The sequence below is a fragment of the Physeter macrocephalus genome, chromosome 1 (assembly GCF_002837175.3).
Source record: "Physeter macrocephalus isolate SW-GA chromosome 1, ASM283717v5, whole genome shotgun sequence".
In the NCBI taxonomy this organism is placed as follows: domain Eukaryota; kingdom Metazoa; phylum Chordata; class Mammalia; order Artiodactyla; family Physeteridae; genus Physeter; species Physeter macrocephalus.
Genome location: NC_041214.2, coordinates 37838901 through 37856840, shown reverse-complemented (window position 1 = coordinate 37856840; position 17940 = coordinate 37838901). Strand labels below are relative to the sequence as shown.

Genomic DNA, 17940 nt, shown 5'->3' with positions numbered 1-17940 from the left:
AAGAAATCTTGGACAAGTTGCCCAGGATCAGGATAGGTAAATGGTAGAGCTGGGGTTTGAACCCAGGGAGTCTCACTCCTAATCAGCCAGGCTCAGACCTATTGTGCAATTGCTCTGTGCCACCCAGGCTTTAAAGGGCAGGGGTGAGCTCAAGGCTATCTGACTTCTGAGGACACATCCCTAACCATTGTGCTACTAAAATAGGAATGCTATTTTATCCTTGCTTTTTAATGTAGACAGAATTATGACATCATGGAAACAGTGGCTTCAAACTGTACTGTTTCTGCTCTGCTTTCATCTATCAAGAGTTCTTGTGAGTCACATCAAGGTACAAACGGCTGACAAGTTACAATGGGTAACTTCTCCCAAAGGGTATTTGCACTTTAAAAGCAAAGAGTACCTGAATCGAGGGGTAGAACCTCCGTGGAAGAATTCTAATCATCAGCCAAACTGGTGGAGATGATATTTGGTCAGGTGTTTTATTCTAAGGAGGTTCAGAAGCTGGGCAGTTGAAAAAAAACAGCTGCTCTGAAGTCATTTCCACGGCTACCTTTCCAAGTGAACGTAGGAAAAAGTTTTAAGTATTTGTTTTGTACATAAAATAATCATAGTTGTTTATCACCACACAAAGTAGATCAATGGGTGAGATGTTCTGCGGCTCACTCAACGAGGCAGAGGTGGGAGGTGAGGGGTGAGAGTATACTCATCATTGCTATTTAGGGAGAAAGTTAGGATCTGGGGCTTGGATCTTCTTCCCGCTTGGCTACCCTCTGGAAAGCAGAGACAGCCACTAGATGGAGAGCCTGCACTGGCAACTTGAGGTAGCTTCTGGAGAGGTGCTGCCAGATTTTAGCTTCAGACCAGCTCTTCTCAGACAACCCTGATGGTGGCATTTGGACCAGCACAGAGCTGACCTGACCCCATCAGCCATTTCCTCCTTGGAGAATTCCATGGAGTCTAACCCCAGTGGGCCCATGGGAAGCACTGTGTATAACGAGTTTGTACTCCCCTCTAAGATACGATCAGGGACCCAGGACAGAGAGAGACGGATATGGCACAGCTTGTTCTCATGCAGGAATCCTCTGATCAGCAGACAGTACTTTGTAGGGTTTGCTGGAGAGGGGAGGTATCAGACAGGTGCTTCAGGATGATTTCATTCTCCAAACAGCCTCCCGGATAATTGTCAGGGTTGTCGGGCTGGAGCTAGGTCTGTAATGACTTTTGGATTGGTTTGTGATCAATCCTCCAAATGTTAGTTGGTAATTAAATTCCCAGTGTGTAAACTTGTCTTTGGAGAGCGATTCGGGGAAACCATTTCTGCGAGCTGCTCGTTACTCTGTCTGTCAGGGACAAGACAGGTCGGATTGCCTCTAAGGAATCTCCATCCAGACACCCACACACTAACATTTTGTCTTTTCTGATCCAGGAAAGAGAAGGCCAGAGAGGGGTCCAGGGTGCCTCGGTGAGTATCCTTTCCCCCACACCGTCCTCTGTGGGAGGTGAGGCCAAGGAGATGTGTCACAGGCAGATGGTACTGCCGATGAGTTAGCGTTTGATGCGGCTGCTTTAGGAAGGGCTGAGCACTGGACATGAGCCCCACTCACTGGGGGATCAGTTAGACTGCCAGACACAGGACAGGCCTGACCTAAGGCAAGGCTCCTTCACAGACACTTCAGAGACAGGGGACCTGTGCAGCCCTGCAGGCTGTGCTGTTCACACACCCTGGGCATTGACTGCAAGAGAGTGAAATTCTGTCTTAGAGTAAGAAATGACCTGGAGTTCAATTCTCAGACAGTTTGGAAGAGTACAATCCTAGGCCAAGTAGGGCATGAGCCAAGAGTCAGACAAGATAGTTCCTGGGTACCATGCCCTGAAGCCCTGAAGCACTAGGTACTAAGAAGAGAAAACGTATATGGAAACCATGTGAAGAGAATCTTAACACTGAAAACTCATCCATCAGGGGGAACCAGGGAACCCTGGACTTAAAGGTGCATCAGGAGCCGAAGGATTACAAGGCTCACAGGTATGTTGGAATATTTGTAATACTGATAATGCTGTTATTCTGATGGGAAGATGTAGTTCTGTATAAAAATAAATAACTGAGACAATTTGAAGCTGCCCCCGCCCTCCTCCCTGGTACATTTCTCTGGGATTCTACATTTCCCATTGTGGGTGGGTGATTTTGCTCTGTCAAAATTTGCAGCTCACTTGATAGAAGAAAGGCTTGCTCTTGTGTATACCTGGCATCATGTCTGCATTTTAGTCATAGTGAATTATTGAGACCTTAATACTATGTTAGTAATCAGTATCCAGATCAACAAATTGATTTTTCTTAAGTGAGGTCCTGCACGCAGACTCCAATGAAGGAAAGTTAGGAATTGGCAACTATTACTCACCTCTTCCGAAGCTGATTCTACAGGGGGTGACAGTGCTTCTGGAATATCACTGATAGGGCTCTGTGTGAGTCATCTGCATTTTTTCTTGGTCATATCATTAGTGAGATGGGCATTGGAATTAGGACATCTCTGTTTCTTTTCCATGTCAGAAATATGCCAGGGTCATCCTAGAGAATGGTTTGCAACACATGGGTACATAGTCACCTGATGGAGTCTACTTTAAGCCTGAACTTGTCTGGAAGGACCTGCCTACATAGATGTGTCCATCCTAAGACCTTTCCAGGAGTTCATTTTTCTTCTAGAAAGTTCTAGATTCTTCATACTAAGCCTGAATTTGGAATTCTCTTGAGTGGTTCTGGTGTCCTCTAGAATGAGTAGCCATGAGACCAGCCTAAATCCATCCCCAGACTTTGTAGGGAGAGGGGTGACATTACCTCAGCCCCTCCAGGGTCCCCTTTGATGCTCAGGCTGTGAAACAAGGCCAGCCCAGTGGCTGTAACCACCATTTGCACTGGGCAGCCAGGACATCTTACAGCTGCTGCCTTGGTGATGAGAAACAATACCAGCACCTCTAGTTTTTCTTTCTGTGTGAGAGAACCATATGAGAACCATGCATTTGATGGGAAATATGATCAAAAAAGTGCTTTAATTCCTCTGATAGGGATCTGCTGCTAAAATGTCCTTTTGTGCTAACTTGCTTTCTCTTTTACACGTTGATGCACTTTGGCCCAGGTAACCTGCCCCATCAAAGGAATCCATCTGCCTATTGTTTATGTCTCATTTCCTTCTTCTACGGGTTTTATTTCTCCTTTTAGTCTCTTTTCCATTTCTCCCTGCCACAGAGGGATGAGGTCTTACACCCAGGCAGAATATTCCTTCATAAGAGCTGCTCCACTGAGTTTGGGTCTCCTTTCAACTCCTCTTCAGAGACATGCTTAATCGCAGTGTTAAAGCTGCTTGAAGGGCTGGATAGGTGCTTTTCCATGCAGGTGTTTCAAAAGCACCAATGAAGAAAGTCAGTTTTCATTGACTTCATTGCATTGTGTTTCTTTTGTTACCACCAAAGGGGTCAAATGGACTTCCCGGCAGGAAAGGAGAGAAGGGAAACGAGGGGCACAAAGGACCTCAGGTGCGTGACTCAGATGGTACCATCAATGGTCTCCAGCCTTCATTTTCCTCTTGCTTCAAAGACATCTTCACGTAGAGTTTATTTTATATTATCTAGTATGGAGTATTTCATTTGGGGATTAACTTGGGACAAATTGGGGGCAAATCTTTAGCACAGCTCAGATTCCTTGTACATTCGCCTTTCTCCTTCCCGGGGGTTTGACTTGGAAAGCACAAACTCACTTCATCTGCCTGAAGGAAGCCTTTAGAAGAATGCACATCTTGCTGACTCATGAACATTTCAAAACCTGATACGTTATTCTGCTTTTTCTAACTTTTAAAAATTATTGGTGCCATGCCTATCTCCATTGACTATAGATATTTGAAATGGACTCTGCAAAGATCCCTTGCTACCCAAATTTATTTGATTCTTAAGTTCAGCTTTGAATTCACCCTCTGAAACTACTTGATTCCCAAGTTTCTGACAGTAAGTAATGAGAGTTTGGATGGTGAGAGATTCGTATGAAAAATGTTCTGAATCTATTCAGTTTTTCAGCTCAGATAGCGAGAGTTTAGAAGGCAAGTGATACCCATGTTTGCTCAGTTATCTTCCCAGCATATTTGTGAAAGACCATTTTGCCCCTTTGCAGATTGGGAAACTGAAACACATTTGACATCCTATTTTATATGTGTGGATGGCACAGAGCACAAAAGTGACAATGACAGCACAATGTCTTGTTCTAACAAAATCAGTCCATAACAAACTTGCCACATTCAGAAATAACATGTGTTGTGTCAAGAGTGCCTTTTTTATTTCTCACTAAGCCCCCATTTGGACTAGTGATGTCCCTGCCAATGAAGACTTGGGGTCCTCTAACCAGGACTGTAGCCTGAGTCACCTGGTTTCAGGCTGGGTTTCTTGTTAAGGAGGCATCAAGAAATTGTTAGAAATGACACAAAGAAAAGCAAAACTAATCTAACAGGTTTTGTACAAATTGCTGTAGCACCAACATCTGTGTTTCCTATATTCTTTCAGGGTGCTCCTGGGCCAGTGGGAGATAAAGGGAGTGTTGGAAGGCCTGGACTTTCGGGGAAAAAGGTAAGTGTTATTTCTTACAGATTTCAGATACTGAGAAAAGAGTAGCTCCATTTTTTTTCTTGATTTTCATGTTAATTCTTCACATGATCCAGGCACAATCAACCACTCACCAGCTTTCTGCCAATATTCTTTTCCTTCCTCTCTGAAACTGCCCCATTTCACTAGGAGAGACAAGGTTTATTCACCTATCATGAAACAACTGTGATAAACTCAACTCGCAGGTTTCCTGAATGCATCAAGGCACTTGGTGGTAGAGTCAGCCAGGGGCATGGAGGATGTCAGAACTCAGATCTGTTCATGCATGCAGTTCTCGGTCTAACTCAACCTACCTTCTCAGAAATGTCCTTATTGGAGATCGTTAGAGAACAGACTGTTGGCCTGTTCAGAATCTCACTCCCCTGCTCAAAACCTTTCAGCAACACCCTCCCCCAGGGCCAGCTTCCTGGGCCTGGGACCTGTTCAGTCACACAGGGGACCTCGCTTAGAAGGCACCCCTTCTTGGCCTCAAGCTGTGCTATCACAGTCTGGAAAGACTGCTTTTGAGTTAAGGGCCCATGCTTTCATTTGAGTCCTACAGATTATGTCACTGGTCTTAACTTCGGATAACCCTTAGGAAAATCTCCAAATTTTCCAGTAGCTTAGAAGACCCTTTGACCCTGTTTAATTCTAAGGCTTCCTAGCTCATCTCACTCCTGTGTGCCTGCCCAGGCTTCTCACTGTGCCTTCCTCCTCCATTCTCACTCCTCCCTTGGTCCTTCTTCCAGCTCACACAACTTATCCTTTAAGCCTCAGCATCCCTGCTCCCTTCCTTCAGGCAGCCAGCCTGCCCGCCCCACCAAATCTGAGTTAGAGTCCCCTTCTCTCTGCTGCCACAGCACCCTGAACTTTATCACACAGTGTAGAATTGCCTAATTGTCTCTCGTTCCAATCAGAGTATTCTTGGTGAGGGCAGGACCACATCGGTCATGTTCAACAGTTCCTTTTCCAGGACAATAAATAACTGTTGGATGGGTGAATAAATCAGCAAATGAATCCACTTTCCCTGGAGTAAATTTTCCACTCTTTCTCTTCTCCTTTAGTCCTTCTATAGCACTGGGAAAGCAGTACTGAGTCCAGCTTTGGGCTGTGCTGGTGTTTCCTGCTTGCCTTTGGGAAGATCGTTATTTGTTTCCTACACTCCCTTGCTTACTGAGCATTGAACCCTCACTGAGAACACTGAGTGTCCCCAACTAGTGGACAGAACGTCCTATGGTGGGAGCCAGGTTTGATTTTTACTGATCTGAAGCTCTCCTTGTCTCACTAGGGAGAACCTGGAATTCCTGGAGATCCAGGGCCACTGGGGCAAGCTGGACGGCAAGGAAAGCAAGTATGAGGTTTTAGGACTCTTGCCCTTTAGCAGGTCCAAGGGCTCAGTAAAGAAAAGGGGGCTGACACCATTAGCTTAAGCACCTGGGGTCCTGAAGGTATTTTGGGACCTCCTAGGAAGGTGTAGAGACATTCCTCCTGCTCCCTGAAGCACTCATTCTATAGCTAGTCTGTCTGCTAAAAGAAAGGGAGAACAGCAAGAGGGAAAGGAGAATGCAGAGAGAATAATGGATGAGCTCAGTATTTTAACAACCTATATGGCCATGTCAGCTGAAAATCAAATGACTTCTTATAAAACTCCAGAGTGACAAGAGGGTAGTAGGATCAAGAAATAGAGTATCTGTTCTAGTTGCTCTGGCTGTACCAGAGTCTCAGTTCATAAAGCAGTCAATATAAGAAAAAAATAGGAAAAGAATTAATTTCTTTTCAAAAATAACATTTATTACAAATGTTATGCATAGATATTGTAGAAAATTGACTAAGCATAAAACATGGGAAATGGGAAAGAAAAATTACCCATAATCCCACCATTTTGACATATCACTAATATCCTGGAGATAGAAAAAAAAATTATTTTTCCCTATTAACAATGTATCATGGACATACTTCCATGTCATTACATTTTTCCCTCAAAGTTACTTTCAATAGCTTCAAAATATTCTATTGACTGTATATACCTTAGTTCACTTGACCAACTTCTTATTACTGGATATTTAGTTTGCTCTCAGTTTTTCACTGTCTTAAAATAGCACAGTAATGAATATTCTTGTATGTAACTAAGTTTTTGGATAAAACCATAATTAATTTCTACATAGAAATTTCTAGAAGTAGCATAGCTGGTTCAAGGAATACGTACATGTTTAATTAAGGCTTTGAACTTTATTGCAAAGTGTCCTTAGGAAAATTCCAAGGACGTATGTACCCTTGTGTTGTGCAGGAAGAGTGCTCACGTCAGGGCATACACACCAACAATGGGTATTGTCACTTTCTTTTTTTTCATCTTTACCAATTTTACTGACGAAAAATGTTGTCTAATTACTGTTTCAAATTGCATTTCTTTGGTTACTAGTGAGGATAACAATTTTCAATATATTTATGGTCCATTTACAATTCCTTTTTGGGGAATTCCTCACCCAGTGTTCTTTGGACCAGCTCCTAATTTTCCAGGCAAGTAACTGCCACTGACTCCACTAGTCCTAAATGACCATCCCTCTGCCTCCTGTCATGTCTGCACAGTGGAGCTGACCAAAGAAGTACCAGGGCATATACCAGGAAGTGTGGAAAACTAAACGGCATGAATATTCCAAGAGTTCAAGTTCATCAGGCCCCCTCCACCTGGTAGTCCCCGGTGCTTTTATCCTGACACCATAATCTCCCCAGTATAGGTTACAATTAATTTTCACTCTTGAGAAATTGAAATGAACTGATATATTCACAGGGTGATTATGGCATTCCGGGCTATGGTCCTATGGGACGAAAAGGAGTAAAGGTAAATATGGAAAACAATTATTTCTTTAATTGGTGAATCAATTAAATGGTGTGTTGATTTATTTATGTTCTCTGCTGAAAATCGTAGGGCCGAAGAGGATTCCTTGGAGATATGGGTCAAAAGGTATTGTGCACATAACTTGTCAAAGTTACCATGATCTTGACCTTCTACTTGAGAATTAAGTATGTGGATCTGAATGAAACAGGAAAAAAAAAAAGCAAGACAATCGGTTTGCCTGAGCTTCATGAAGAAAGGACCATACTTAACTCCTATGAACCTTTAAATTGGAAAATTTGTCCTTCACTGCCTGATGTCCCTTGTCTTGAAATCCTACCTCTAGGTACCCTCTCAAGTTTAGTCCTTAGTCCTTTTCTTGATTTCTCTACCCGGTGATCTCATGCAAAACTCTTGCCTTCTGCTGTTGTACTTTGCCCTTCATTATCGTGGCCTTCACTTCCTCTTACCTGAAAGATTACCATATTCTCATTAGTCTCCTACTTGCAACTTTAACCTGCTTCAGTTAATCCCAAACACTACTCTCTTTTTTTTCCAAAGTATAACTTAGTTATGTTACTCTCTTGGTCAAACATCTTCTAGAATTCCTCATTGCCTACCAGCCTGAAATTCACCTCCAGGCTCTACGACAAGACATTCCTTCCATTTCAACCAGAGTAGCTCAGGTTATATCTGTTTTATACACTGTATAAATTCTGTAATAAGATTTATTTTTAAAAAAAAAGCATCCTTAAAAATGAACTTATTTACAAAACAGAAATAGACTCACAGACATAGAAAACAAACTTATGCTTACCAAAGGGGAAGCCAACTCAACATTACCAAAATGTCATCAGCATGGTAGATTACAATGGAATAATGCACAGCAATGCAAATGAATAGCTATACACAGTACCATGGATACTTACTGAGAAAGACACCAATGCAAAAGATTAAGTACTGTAAGCGTGCATATACATCTAAAGTTTAAAAGGTAAAACCAAGCTACTGTGTGAGAAAACAGGATACTCGTTACTCTGGGGAAAAAGCTTAGGCTAAGGACTATGAGGAGCTATGGAGGGGCTTCTGATGTGCTGGTAATGGTTTATTTCTTGATCTGGGTGGTGGTTACATGGGTGTGTTTTCTTTGTGACTATTCATCAACTTGTATAATTATGATTTATATTTTTTTCTGCATATGTGTCATCACTCCATAAAACTTATTTAAAAATTAAATACATTTGTATACAAGTACAAAGGCATAATAGCAAGTAACTGGAATGATAGACATCTTGGGAGCCTTTAGGTTGGATTGAAAAGGAAGAAATAAAAGTGCCATTCACAAATGCTATCATTGTGTACATATGGAAAATCCAAAATTACCAACAAATTAGTAGAATTTAACAAGATTGTTGGATATGAAATAAACATTAAAAATCAACTGTAAATGGCCATCATCAAAAAGTATACAAATAATAAATGGTGGAGACAGTGTGGAAAAAAGGGAAATCTCCTGTACTGTTGTTCGGAATGCAAATTGGTACAATCACTATGGAAAACAGTATGGAGGTTCCCTAAAAAACTAAAACTAGAGTTACCATACGATCCAGCAATCCTATTCCTGGGCATACATCTGGAAAAGACAAAAACTCTAATTCGAAAAGATACATACACCCCAGTGTTCATAGCAGCACTATTTACAATAGTCAAGCCATGGAAACAACTTAAATGTCCACTGACAGATGAACAGTTAAAGAATGTTGTATACATATACACAACAGAATATTACTCAGCCATAAAAATGATTGAAATAATGCCATTTGCAGCAACATGGATGGACCTAAAGATTAGCATACTAAGTGAAGTAAGTCAGAGAAAGACAAATATATCACTTAAATGTGGAATCTAAAAAATGATACAAAAGAACTTATTTACAAAACAGAAACAGATTCACAGACATAAAACAAACTTATGCTTACCAAAGGGGAAGGGGGGAGGGATAAATTAGGAGTTCGAGATTAACATACATACACTACTATATATAAAATAGATAAACAACAAGGACCTACTGTATATATACCTACTGTATATATAGCATGGGGAACTACACTCAATATTTTGTAGGAACCTATAAAGGAAAAGAATCTGAAAAAGAATATATATATATATATAATATATGTGTGTGTGTATAACTGAGTCATTTTGCTGTACACTTGAAACTAACACAACACTGTAAATCAATTATACATCAATAAAAATTAAATAAGTAAAAGTATCTTGTATGTCTTCCAATCATTGATGCTCAAATTAAAATAGAAAATATGGATTAAAAAATAGAATGTCTAAGTAAATTGAATCAACTACAGTATAGGAAAATAGCCAATTTTTGATTCCCTTAAAAGTGCTTTTAATTGATGAATTACCAAAAGAGATTCTTTCCTTAGGTGGAGAAGGGTTCAAGAAGGGACTATATAAATAACTGTTAGGATAGGCGTTCTCATTGTAAAGGACCAATTTTCTAATTTGCTGATAAAGAGAGAAAATTAGCATATTTCAATTTACAGATAAATGGTAAATTAGCATATAGATAAGTGTTAAATTAGTTTTCCACCAAAGTCAGAATAAATTTCTTTTCACCTTCAACTTTTTGAGAAATGATTCATGAATTTAGGAAGTAATTCATTATTTAGTACTTTATGTAGTCAATACCCCGTATGTTTTCCTTGATTTTCAAGCATTTTTCTTTAGGTATTTTTAGTAACTGATTGGATAGCCATTGTGTTGATATTGATGCATAAATATTTGTATTCTCAGAAAATTAAAATAGTTTGGAGAATATCTAGGTGTATCAATGACTTAATTCTAAATGACAAGAAGAAATGACATTTAATATTTAATATATGATATAGCTATAAGACCAATTAGATTTTGATTTGGAGAGAATTATTTTTATTCTTTCATAGCAAGTATTTTAATATCTTGATTTCTTATATCTGAATCTTTAGGGTGTTGTTGGTGATCCTGGAATTCCTGGGGGGCCTGGACCCAAAGGATTTAGGGGACTAACAGTAAGTGACCTATAATTCCAGAAATAATAAATGTTTCTTTGGAAGATTCTGGCTTTTATGTTGTAATTATAAATGTGCATTGTCAATCCAACCACATCTTTTCAAGGTCTCTATTGCTATAACATGGGAGTTAATGACACAAAAGCTACTTTCAGCTCTAAAATTCTATGGTTCCATGAATCTGAACTATTTTAAGTATTTACAGATTGATAACAGGCTATTCTAAAGAGTTCCAGTGTCTTCCAGTCTTTTCTAGGGCACATATTAAAGCCCAGAATATTAATCCTGTGAGTGGAAATGAAGCTGACATCTTCCTACTGTGTCCTGGAGCGTTTTCTGACAGTTCCAGTCCCCAGGGCCAAGGTCACCTGGGGTACTTATTTTAAGGAAGGCTGTTGAGATGTTCTAAATAGCAAAGTGCAGAGTAGAGTGTTATACTTATTAAAAAAACCAAAATGCCAAGACAAGCATCCTTTCATTTTAAAGTTTCAGTGTAATATCGATGGTCATTACCAACATGAAAGAGATGCAATTCAACAGATATTTTACATCTGGCTGGACAAATTTCATTAGCATCTATATCCATCACCTTGAGTTATGGGAATGATACAGCCAACCCATGTCCTTATATATGTGGGGAATTATTTTTCTTATTTGATTCTTTGCAGATGGCAGCTTTTTATTAGATCTCCGTATGCTCTGGTGTATTCACTTGTTTAAAGCACCAATTCTAGCTTATGACTAATTTAGATTTAAATGCACAGCCAGTATCAGAGCAAAGGATATCACTAAATGAAGAGGCTAAGAGGGAAATGGATGTTTACCAATAATTAAGAATGACTATCTAGGATGAAAGATAAAAATCATATGATCATCTCAATAAATGCTGAAAAAACATTTGACAAAATTCAATATCCTTTCAATATAAAAACTCTTAACAAATTGGGTATAGAAGGAAAGTACCTCAACCTAATAAAGGCCATATTTGAAAAATCCACAACTAACATCACACTCAACAATTGAAGGCTGAAAGCTTTCCTGCTAAGACCAGGAACAAGACATAGGTGTCCACTCTCACTACTCCTTTTCAACATAATACTGGAAGTCCTAGCTAGAGCAGTTAGGCAAGAAAAAGAAATAAATGTCATCCAAATTGGAAAGGAAGAAGTAAAAGTGTCTGCAGATGATATGATCTTTTAGATAGAAAATCTTAAAGACTTCATCAAAAAACTGTTAGAAGTAATAAATTCAGTAAAGTTGCAGGATACAAAATCAATATAAAAATCAGTTGTGGGGCTTCCCTGGTGGCGCAGTGGATGAGAGTCCGCCTGCCGATGCAGGGGACACGGGTTCGTGCCCCAGCCCGGGAAGATCCCACATGCCGCGGAGCGGCTAGGCCCGTGAGCCATGGCTGCTGAGCCTGCACGTCCAGAGCCTGTGCTCCGCAACAGGAGAGGCCACAACAGTGAGAGGCCCGTGTACTGCAAAAAAAAAAAAAAAAAATCAGTTGTGTTTCTATACACTAACAATGAACTATTGGAAAAATTAATTTTTCTGTGAGTTCTGTGGGAAAAAAAGAATGGCTATTTATATTACACATAAGGAATTTGCTTAACTTGAATTAATAGTTGCTTTTGCTAAAAAAAATTTTTTTAATTATAAAGTCACATTAAGGCTGAGGTAGTCTCCATGGATAGAGGATGTGGAAACTCATGTATATTTCTACCTGCAGCTCACTGTAGGTTTGAAAGGTGAAGAAGGCTCTCAAGGACCCCAAGGCCCTCCTGGACGGAGAGTAAGTACACTCATGAGAACTAAGGGGCATGTGCTGCTTCCTAGGGTGCCCACTGGAATGAGCACAGAATTTAAAGTCAGAAGCACTGGTTCAAGTCCAGACTCTGCTTCTTGCTACCTGGGTGCCCTTGGACTAGTCCCTGGGTCTCTTAATTTCCTTCTAAAATGGGAATGACATGTCCTGTTGGAAACACCTCAAAAAGTAGCTGTGAGGATCAGATAAACAAATGTGAATGCTCTTCATAAACTATAAAGCTTTCAATGTTTGATCAATTAAGCTAATGTCTACCTAGACTGAACTGAATGATTTTTCTAGGACGACAAGAAGGAAAGAAACAAAAGTACTTTTTAAAGATACTTGTACTGCAGATAGAACATTTAGAAGGCATTTCTCATAATAATACTTAAAAGCTGTCCAAAGAGATGCATATGTGCAAACACATTAAGAACCAACTGCCAAGAAGAAGGCTGATCCTGATAAAAAGGAAATAAAGGGAAAAAGAGAAAAGTTCACACTGTCAAGAAAGGCAGCTGACTGTGTTTAGAGCCTTCCCTGACTCATCTCACCCAATTATCTGTACTCCTTTCCTCCATCACCTTTCAGCATTTATGAGCTTAGTGTGTATGCTCTCCTTCTGTGTAATGTCCATTTGGCCATGTAATTGTCTTTTTTTTTTCACATATGTTGAGGCTGTGTGCTGCTGCCAGTATTTTAAATATACTTCAGTAAATGTCTCTCCTTCATGCTACTCTTTGGGAAGACTGCTGTTTCTAATTTTAAGTATTATTATGAGAAATGCCTTCTAAATGTTCTATCTGCAGTACAAGTATCTTTAAAAAGTACTTTTGTTTCTTTCCTTCTTGTCGTCCTAGAAAAATCATTCAGTTCAGTCTAGGTAGACATTAGCTTAATTGATCAAACACTGAAAAAGAAAGGTTTATACTCTCAGTGTGTGGGGGAAGAGCACTGAAGACTCCAATTCACATACCAATAACTTGCTCTGTTTTTGTTTTCCTAGGGTCCTAAAGGCATGGCAGGGCAGCGGGTATATTCTGTATGTATCGCCTTATTCACACACACAAAAATGCAACCTGTTCACTGGGAAATGCATATGGCCACTTGGAATTCACTGTGTTCATGTTTCTTATTTTCTCTCTCCTTTTTCATGTACAGCAATGTGATCTAATCCAGTTCATGAAGGACCATAGTCGTGAGTATCTGTGTGTTGTAGAGCATCATTGATTAGTGAGGGCACTTAGGGTGCCCTCAAGCAGTGTGGGGATGTGGAATCAGTAGGCTGAACTCACTGGTGGAGAAACCATATGTCCTTGGCAGCAGGCTTGCTGTGAGTGCCTGCTGTGGTAACAGCTCACAACAAAGGAGGAAGGAAAAGGCACATGTGTCAGCTCAGAGGTGTGCTTCCCAGAGGGAGAGAAAACATACCTGTGGGAAACAATCAGTGACCAACTCAAAAGGTGTGTGACTCAGCTCACACTAATATAACAATTATGTACAAAGGCCTGGAGGGCATGGTGTTGAAGGGATGAACATGAGGATCTGGGGTTGGTTGGCTACTTAATTAATGAAGGCTGCCTGAATGGAAGTCATTGAATCTGGTTATAGGAAGTGATGGGAAGCAGCAAGAGAGTAGTTTCACAGACTCAGAGACATAGAGAAGACTTGTGGTTGCCAAGGGCGTGAGGGGTGGGGAGGAATGGATTGGGAGTTTGGGATTAGCAGGTGCAAACTATTACATATAGAAAGGGTAAACAACAAGGTCCTACTGTATAGCACAGGGAAGCATATTCACTATCCTGAGATAAAACATAATGGAAAAGAAAGTGTATATGTATATATATGAATAACTGAATCACTTTTCTGTACAGCAGAAATTAACACAACATTGTAAATCAACTATGCTTCAATAAAATAAATTTTTTAAAAAGAGAGTAGTTTCAGCAAAGGAATAAAACAGAGTCAACAAAGAGAGAGGTTGTCTTTCGTTATGATCAAGGAGAAGATTAGGTAGAAAAAAAACCCAGTGATCTCATTTCTGGAAATTTATGCTAAGGAAATAAAGGAAAAAAATTATAGGTACAGAGGTTGTTGAAATATTATTCATTAGAGAAAAATGACTATATATGTAGACTGTTTATACTTATAGAACAATTGGGCTATAGTCCATCATCCTCTGATAAAAATTTAAGCAGATATGATTTTTATGAAGACTCACATAAATATGAAAAATATTGTCACTAAAAAGCAGAAAATTAAATTGACTCTTCATTTTTACATATAGTTAAATATATATACATAGAAACAAATACTAGAAGAGGAATTGGGAAAATGTAACCATGTATTGTATTAGGGTGGTAGAAGTCTAGGTGCTTTGTCTTTCTTTATGTTTCCATTTCTATTTATAATCATGCCTATACAATCACAATCAGAAGAATGGAAAATGGGAAAATCAGAAAGACTTATTATAGGAGACTGGATAAAAATGTAGTCATTGAAAGTGTATGTCCAGGAAAGACCAACAACAAAAACAAGTTTAAAACAACTGTAAGGACTCCCTCTTGCAAGAGCACTGGAATCACAAGTAACTGCTGAACAATCATTGACAGGAAGACACTGGAACTCACTAAAAAAGATAACCCACATCCAAAGACAAAGGAGAAACCACAATGAAATGGTAGGAGGGGGTGCAATCACAATAAAATCAAATCTCATAACTGGTGAGTGGGTGACTCACAAACTGGAGAACAATTATACCACAGAAATCCACCCACTGGATTGAAGGTTCTGAGACCCATGTCAGGCTTCCCAGCCTGGGGGTGTGGCAACGGGAGGAGGAATTCCCTGAGAATCAGAATTTGAAGGCTAGCAGGACTTGATTGCAGGACTTCAACAGGACTGGGGGAAACAGAGATTCCACTCTTGGAGGGAAAACACAAAGTAGTGTGTATATCAGGACCCAAGGAGAAGGAGCAGTGACCTCATAGGAGACTGAACCAGAACTACCTGCTAGTGTTGGAGTGTCTCCTGCAGAGGTGGGGGGTGGCTGTGGCTCACCACAGGGACAAGGACACTGGCAGCAGAAGTTCTGGGAAGTACTCCTTGGCATGAGCACTCCCAGAGTCCACCATTAGCCCCACTAAACAGCCTGTAGCTTCCAGTGCTGGGTCACCTCAGGCCAAACAACCAATAGGGAGGGCACTCACCCTCACCCATCACCAGACAAGTAGATTAAAGTTTTACTGAGCTCTGCCCACCTGAGCAACACCCAGCTCTACCCACCACCAGTCCCTCCCATCAGAAAGCTGGCACAAGACTCTTAGATAGCCTCATCTACCAGAGGGAAGACAATAGAAGCAAGAAAGACTACAATCCTGAAGCCTGTGGAACAAAAGCCACATTCACAGAAAGATAGACAAAATGAAAAGGCAGAGGGTTATGTACCAGATGAAGGAACAAGATAAAACCCCAGAAAAACAATTAAATGAAGTGGAGATAGGCAACCTTCCAGAAAAAGAATTCAGAATATTGATAGTGAAGATGATCCAGGACCTTGGAAAAAGATTGGAGGCAAAGATCGAGAAGATGCAAGAAATGTTTAACAAAGACCTAGAAGAATTAACGAACAAACAAACAGAGATGAATAATACAATAACTGAAATGAAAAATACACTAGAAGGAATCAATAGTAGAATAACTGAGGCAGAAGAACAGATAACTGCCCTGGAAGAGGACAGAATGGTGGAATTCACTGCCACGAACAGAATAAAGAAAAAAGAATGAAAATAAATGAAGACACCCTAAGGGACCTCTGGGACAACATTAAACGCACCAACATTTGCATTATAGGAGTCCTAGAAGAAGAGAGAGAGAAAGGATCTGAGAAAATATTTGAAGAGATTATAGTTGAAAACTTCCCTAACATGGGAAAGGAAATAGCCACCCAAGTCCAGGAATCACAGAGCGTCCCAAGCAGGATAAACCCAAGGAGAAACACACCGAGACACATAGTAATCAAATTTACAAAAATTAAAGACAAATTATTAAAAGCAACAAGGGAAAAATAACAACTAACATACAAGGGAACCCCCATAAGGTTAACAACTGATTGCTCAGCAGAAACTCTACAGGCCAGAGAGAAGTGGCATGTCATATTTAGAGTGATGAAAGGGAAAAACCTACCACCAAGATTACTCTACCCAGCAAGGATCTCATTCAGATACAATGGAGAAATTAAAACCTTTACAGACAAGCAAAAGCTAAGAGAATTCAGCACCATCAAACCAGCTTTACAACAAACGCTAAAGGAACTTCTCTAGGCAGGAAACACACGAGAAGGAAAAGGCGTACACTAACAAACCCAAAACAAACAATTAAGAAACTGGTAATAGGAACATACATATCAATAATTGGTAAAGGACCTACAAAAACAAACCCAAAACAATTAAGAAAATGCTAATAGGAACATATATACTAATAATTACCTCAAATGTGAATGGATTAAATTCTCCCACCAAAAGACACAGACTGGCTGAATGGATACAAAAACAAGACCCATATATATGCTGTCTACAAGAGACCCACTTCAGACTTAGGAACACATATCTACCCAGCAAGGATCTCATTCAGATACAATGGAGAAATCAAAACCTTTACAGACAAGCAAAAGCTAAGAGAATTCAGCACCACCAAACCAGCTCTACAACAAATTCTAAAGGAAATTCTCTAAGGGGGAAACACAAGAGAAGTAAAGGACCTACAAAAACAAACCCAAAACAATTAAGAAAATGCTCATAGGAACATATATACTAATAATTACCTCAAATGTGAATGGATTAAATGCTCCCACCAAAAGACACAGACTGGCTGAATGGATACAAAAACAAGATCCATATATATGCTGTCTACAAGAGACCCACTTCAGTCCAAGGGACACATACAGACTGAAAGCGAGGGGATGGAAAAAGAGATTCCATGCCAATAGAAATCAGAAGAAAGCTGGAGTAGCTATACTCATATCAGATAAAATAGACTTTAAAATAAAGAATGTTACAAGAGACAAGGAAGGACACTACATAATGATCAAGGGATCAATCCAAGAGGAAGATATAACAATTATAAATATATATGCACCCAACATAGGAGCACCTCAATACATAAGGCAACTGCTAACAGCTATAAAAGAGGAAATTGACAGTAGCACAATAATAGTGGGGGACTTTAACACCTCACTTACACCAATGGACAGATAATCCATGAAAATAAGGAAACAGAAGCTTTAAATGGCACAATAGACCAGATAAATTTAATTGATATTTATAGGACATTCCATCCAAGAACAGCAGATTACACTTTTTTCTCAAGTGCTCATGGAACATTCTCCAGGATAGATCATATCTTGGGTCACAAATCTAGCCTTGGTAAATATAAGAAAATTGAAATCGTATCAAGTATCTTTTCCGACCACAACCAACCTCAAGAAACAAGAAAAATCGCAAATAAATAATGTAACCTTACAGCTAAAGGAACTAGAGAAAGAAGAAAAAACAAAACCCAAAGTTAGCAGAAGGAAAGAAATCATAAAGATCAGAGCAGAAATAAATGAAATAGAA

General features: G+C 39.7%; 1 protein-coding gene across 1 annotated transcript in view; it reads left to right on the top strand.

Annotated features, from left to right (window-relative positions):
* Nucleotides 1-17940, top strand: part of COL6A5 (collagen type VI alpha 5 chain) — a 105134-nt gene that overhangs the window by 43782 nt on the left and 43412 nt on the right. Inside the window, exons 20-30 of the mRNA XM_007120210.2 lie at nt 1427-1462; nt 1961-2023; nt 3463-3525; nt 4540-4602; nt 5906-5968; nt 7406-7456; nt 7544-7579; nt 10456-10518; nt 12251-12313; nt 13332-13367; nt 13487-13523. Of these exons, the coding sequence (XP_007120272.2) occupies nt 1427-1462; nt 1961-2023; nt 3463-3525; nt 4540-4602; nt 5906-5968; nt 7406-7456; nt 7544-7579; nt 10456-10518; nt 12251-12313; nt 13332-13367; nt 13487-13523 (574 nt within the window). The remainder of the gene's footprint in view (nt 1-1426; nt 1463-1960; nt 2024-3462; nt 3526-4539; nt 4603-5905; nt 5969-7405; nt 7457-7543; nt 7580-10455; nt 10519-12250; nt 12314-13331; nt 13368-13486; nt 13524-17940) is intronic.